Source organism: Geospiza fortis, unplaced genomic scaffold (genome assembly GCF_000277835.1).
Source record: "Geospiza fortis unplaced genomic scaffold, GeoFor_1.0 scaffold1, whole genome shotgun sequence".
NCBI classification, from domain to species: Eukaryota; Metazoa; Chordata; class Aves; order Passeriformes; family Thraupidae; genus Geospiza; species Geospiza fortis.
The window spans coordinates 4,962,061-4,965,826 of NW_005054320.1; the positions used below are offsets into that span (position 1 = coordinate 4,962,061).

Below are 3,766 nucleotides of genomic sequence, written 5' to 3' on the forward strand. Positions count from 1 at the left end.
GAAGCGCCCCCTGCCCTTCCCTGCAGAGCCGGGGGCAGGTGAGGGAGAGCCCCGGCCGGGAACTGCTCCAGCACTTCCCTGGCTGCACCGCCCGGCCCGGCCTCCCACCGCCTCCCTTCTGCTCGGAGCGAACCCCCTTGTCAAGAGGAACATCACCCTCCCTCCCAGTTCTAGGAGGGTGAGCGCAGCTCCTGCTCCCCTTCGGTTCTCACCCATGCCCGCTTCAGGCAACACTGCAGCAGCCGGGACTCGGGATGGGAGAAAGAAACAGGGCAGGACTGCCCGCACTCAGTCGCAGGTCTAGGGATGGGAGTGAGGGGCACGGACACAGCACAGTCCGCGGCCAGCTGCTCAAGGGGTACATGGGCAAAGGCTGCACAAATTTCAGCTGCTGCTGTCAGGGAGCAAACCTGGAGCTGCACCAAGCAGGGCATGAGGCAGGAGCTGAGGGTAACCACAGCACAGGCAGCGTGCACATCAGAGGGGTCACCAACTGTCACAGGCAAGGAAAGGACATGGGTCGGGTCTGGGATCCATCCGAGGGACTTCCATAGACACAAAGCTACCTAGAATATCCACTCAGAGTCACCCTAGGAGAACTAGTCAGCGAGGATCAGGCACAGATACAACTGCTGCATAGTTCAGTTCTGAAGGCTTGGGCCAGAGCTTAAGTAGAGTTCCTGTGATCATGCAGAAGGTGCAGGTGGAGCCAGTCACAGAAATAAACTCTGTTAGTGCATGCTTTAAGTGTGCATATTACTCCATCTTGTGCAGCATATTTGCAGAGGATGGAGTAATATGCTATGTCTAGTCTGTGGAGGTAGATGTTTTAAATACTCTTGTTCTTTATCTGCTAAATATTGTAGCAAGGGTTCGATCATCATTCAGAATCTGAAGTGGAGGAATCTGAGGACGACACACCCATAGTTGAATCCCCACCTTCACTGGATGACTTACCTGGCGTGGAAACACCAGCATCTGCAGCCCAGCCGTCTGTAGTGGAATTGCCAGTATCTGCAGACCAACTGGCTGTCACGAAGCCACCACATTCCGAGCACCACTTCCAGCTCATTGTATAGTCTGTATCCAGGGAAAGCTCACCTGAGATCAGATCACCTGTGGGTGAACTTCCAGGTTTCAAAGTCAAGATGCACACCTCTGAATCCACACAGGATGGCAGTAACACCGTTGAGGCTGTGTTGTCAGCAGCAGAGATTGCATTTGAATCATTGGAGAATCCAGAGGATTTTGGAGACCCCTATCAAGTTGCCATGAATTATGTGGAGGAACATAAAATTCTACAGATATTTCAGGTGAAATACATATTTCTTATCTTTTTCCAGAGGCTTACGTGAGGAGCTTGGCCTAAAGTTAGCTTGAACCAAATTATCCCTTCCCCAGATCCTTCCTTGCCCTATGCTGTCTTAAGTATTGACTTAAGAAAAAGCAGTAGAAAAGGACCCTAGATCATCTTTGGTATCTGAAGAGATTCTTGCTTTTTAAAATGCAGATGGCATTGGAACAGGAAGTGCAGGCACCCATCTATCCAAAGATCAATAATTCTTTCCTCCTGTTTGTCTCTGTCTCAGGATATCACAGAAAAACTGCTGATCCATAAGCCTGATGACCCCTTGGAGTTCATATTGCTGGAGGTAGGGTGCCTTGCTGGGGCTGTGTGGGAACAGGGTCAGCTTTGCAGAGCACACCAGAATCATGGTCAGCCCAGGACTGTTTCCCTGACTGTGTGTCTGCTGTCTTGGGAGGGAGAAAAGCACTGACAGCAGCAGAGGGCCTGGGGTGCAAGGGACCATGTGTACTCTGAGAAGAAGGAAAGGTATGGAAGGGTGGGGAAAGAATGGGGTGAGTGTGCCCTGCAATTACCTGAGAGGTGAGGGAAGCTTAATGCCAGAGGTCTCTGTGACCCTTCTCTAGCTGCCTCTATCCCAAACTGGGAGGGAGCACTTTTTCTGCCCACACCCCCCTATTCAAGAGACCTGTCTCTGCTGATCCTGAAGGGTATTAAAACACAGGTAATTCAAAGTCAGTGAAGTGAGACAATAGTTTGGGAGTGAGTTAGAAGTGTGGATTGCTTCTTGGGAGGAGGAGGTTAGAAGAAAGAAAGCAGACAGAGGAAAAGGGTGCCTTCATTGCCCTCCAGTCAGTCAGGAGAGGCACCATCCTTGAGGTTTGCTGCTGGGTTCATGGTGCACTAAGCAGAAAACCTCCAGAGTAATGGCAGGGTCAGTTCTGGGCATCAGTGTGAAAGCAAATAAGTTCCCAAATGACTCTTTTCCTTTTCCTTTTGCCCAGGTGCAGTCTATGATAAATGCCAGGCAAGCAGAACCGGAGAAACTATCGGAATAGAACGAAGATGTGTAGGTGTTTCTAGAAGAGGGCTTGTGCACTCCTTTTGGCCCCCCTTGACCTTGCTGTTGTGGTATTGCCACACCATGCCTTCACAGCACCGTGTAGTCGTTAGCAATAACTTGGAAAAGATCTGCTTGTCTGTCTCTTGCCTGGTTTCTCTGTTTTGTATGCTTGTGCTTCCCCTTGGGTTTAAATCCTGCAACCAAGCTCTGGTTTGGAGTCACAGACTGAGATCTAAGTGTGCATGGATCTACATGCACATATGGCACATCTTGAACAGGCAGGTCTGCTGAACTTCTAGGTATATAAATGCCAAATCTCATATTTAGGCCAATCCACACTCTGCCTCTCTGTGCAGAAAAACCTCACAGTTCAGACAATGCAAGGACAAAAGCAAGTAGAGTTAAAAAGCAGCCCTGGACAACCCACAGCCTTCTTTTCTTATGCTGCATTGGTGGCTTACTGTGTCCAGTTATGCAGCAGCACCAATGCCTGTCTCATACTTTGACAGTTTGTGTCTGGGCTTTCCCACTGCCCCCAGAGCTCCTTTAATGCAAGAGGCTGTCTCTCTGCCTCTTCCACACACTGGATACAGCTGTCTCACCCTTAATCACCCCTGCTGGACACTGATCACTCTGCTTTTTGGGGTGGCCCTGCCTGTATCATTGTAAGACAGTGTATAACCAGAACAGTAAAGCAACAGTTGCACACGCCCTTTATGCTTTCAGGAGACATTGTCACTCAGGAATGTGGGAGGTGAATAAAAGCAAACAAACCAAAACCAAGCACTGGTAGCCCAGAGAATAAAAGTCAAGGTACATTTCGCAAACACATCATTTGAACTGTGTTTGATTTTTGAAACAATTACAATTCTCATTTTCATACTATCCAAGTCTGCTTCTACCCTGTAAAAAAAAACTTCTTTCTTTTTCTTGTCTCTTGCCTGACAATTATTGAAAATGTGCAACAGAGCATACTGTGATTTTGGCTTAATAGATTGTCTTATATGCAATAGATGCCAGAAAGGGTTTTTATGTCACTACAGGCTTTTTTCTTTTTTAGGCAAGTGCTCTAATTTCCTGATGAATGGTGGTGTATTCCCAAATGACTGTTTCTATGGCTATGAAGAGAGCACCATAAAAACTTCCATCTATCTATTTTTAAAAAAATAACTTATGATGATTGGGTTGTGTGATTCTACACAACACAGCTTGGGCGCCAAAAGTCTGGGAATAACAGAGGGCAAGTATTTGGCATACAAATTCCATGTGTGAGATGAGTTTCCTTTCTATCTGAGTTTCTCAAAAAGGATCAGTTAACTCATGTGTTTCAAGATTGAAAACAGGTAAGCACCCCTGTCATTCATAGGGAAGGGAGTTTTCCAAGGTTATTGTGAGCC

At 47.7% G+C, this 3,766-nt stretch overlaps 1 protein-coding gene across 2 annotated transcripts; it reads left to right on the plus strand.

The window, feature by feature from the left end:
- TEX55 (testis expressed 55) lies at positions 1-2,496 on the plus strand. Of its 2 annotated transcripts, none has more exons than XM_031056649.1 (4): positions 1-38; positions 867-1,313; positions 1,590-1,652; positions 2,311-2,496. In XM_031056649.1, the coding sequence occupies exons 2-4, from the start codon at positions 1,149-1,151 to the stop codon at positions 2,362-2,364; spliced, it is 282 nt and encodes a 93-aa protein (XP_030912509.1). In that variant the 5' UTR covers positions 1-38; positions 867-1,148; the 3' UTR covers positions 2,365-2,496. The 2 variants fall into 2 exon arrangements, with proteins under 2 accessions (XP_030912509.1, XP_030912508.1); XM_031056648.1 differs by lacking the exon at positions 1-38 and adding an exon at positions 50-178.
- Positions 2,497-3,766: the final 1,270 nt, after the last annotated feature.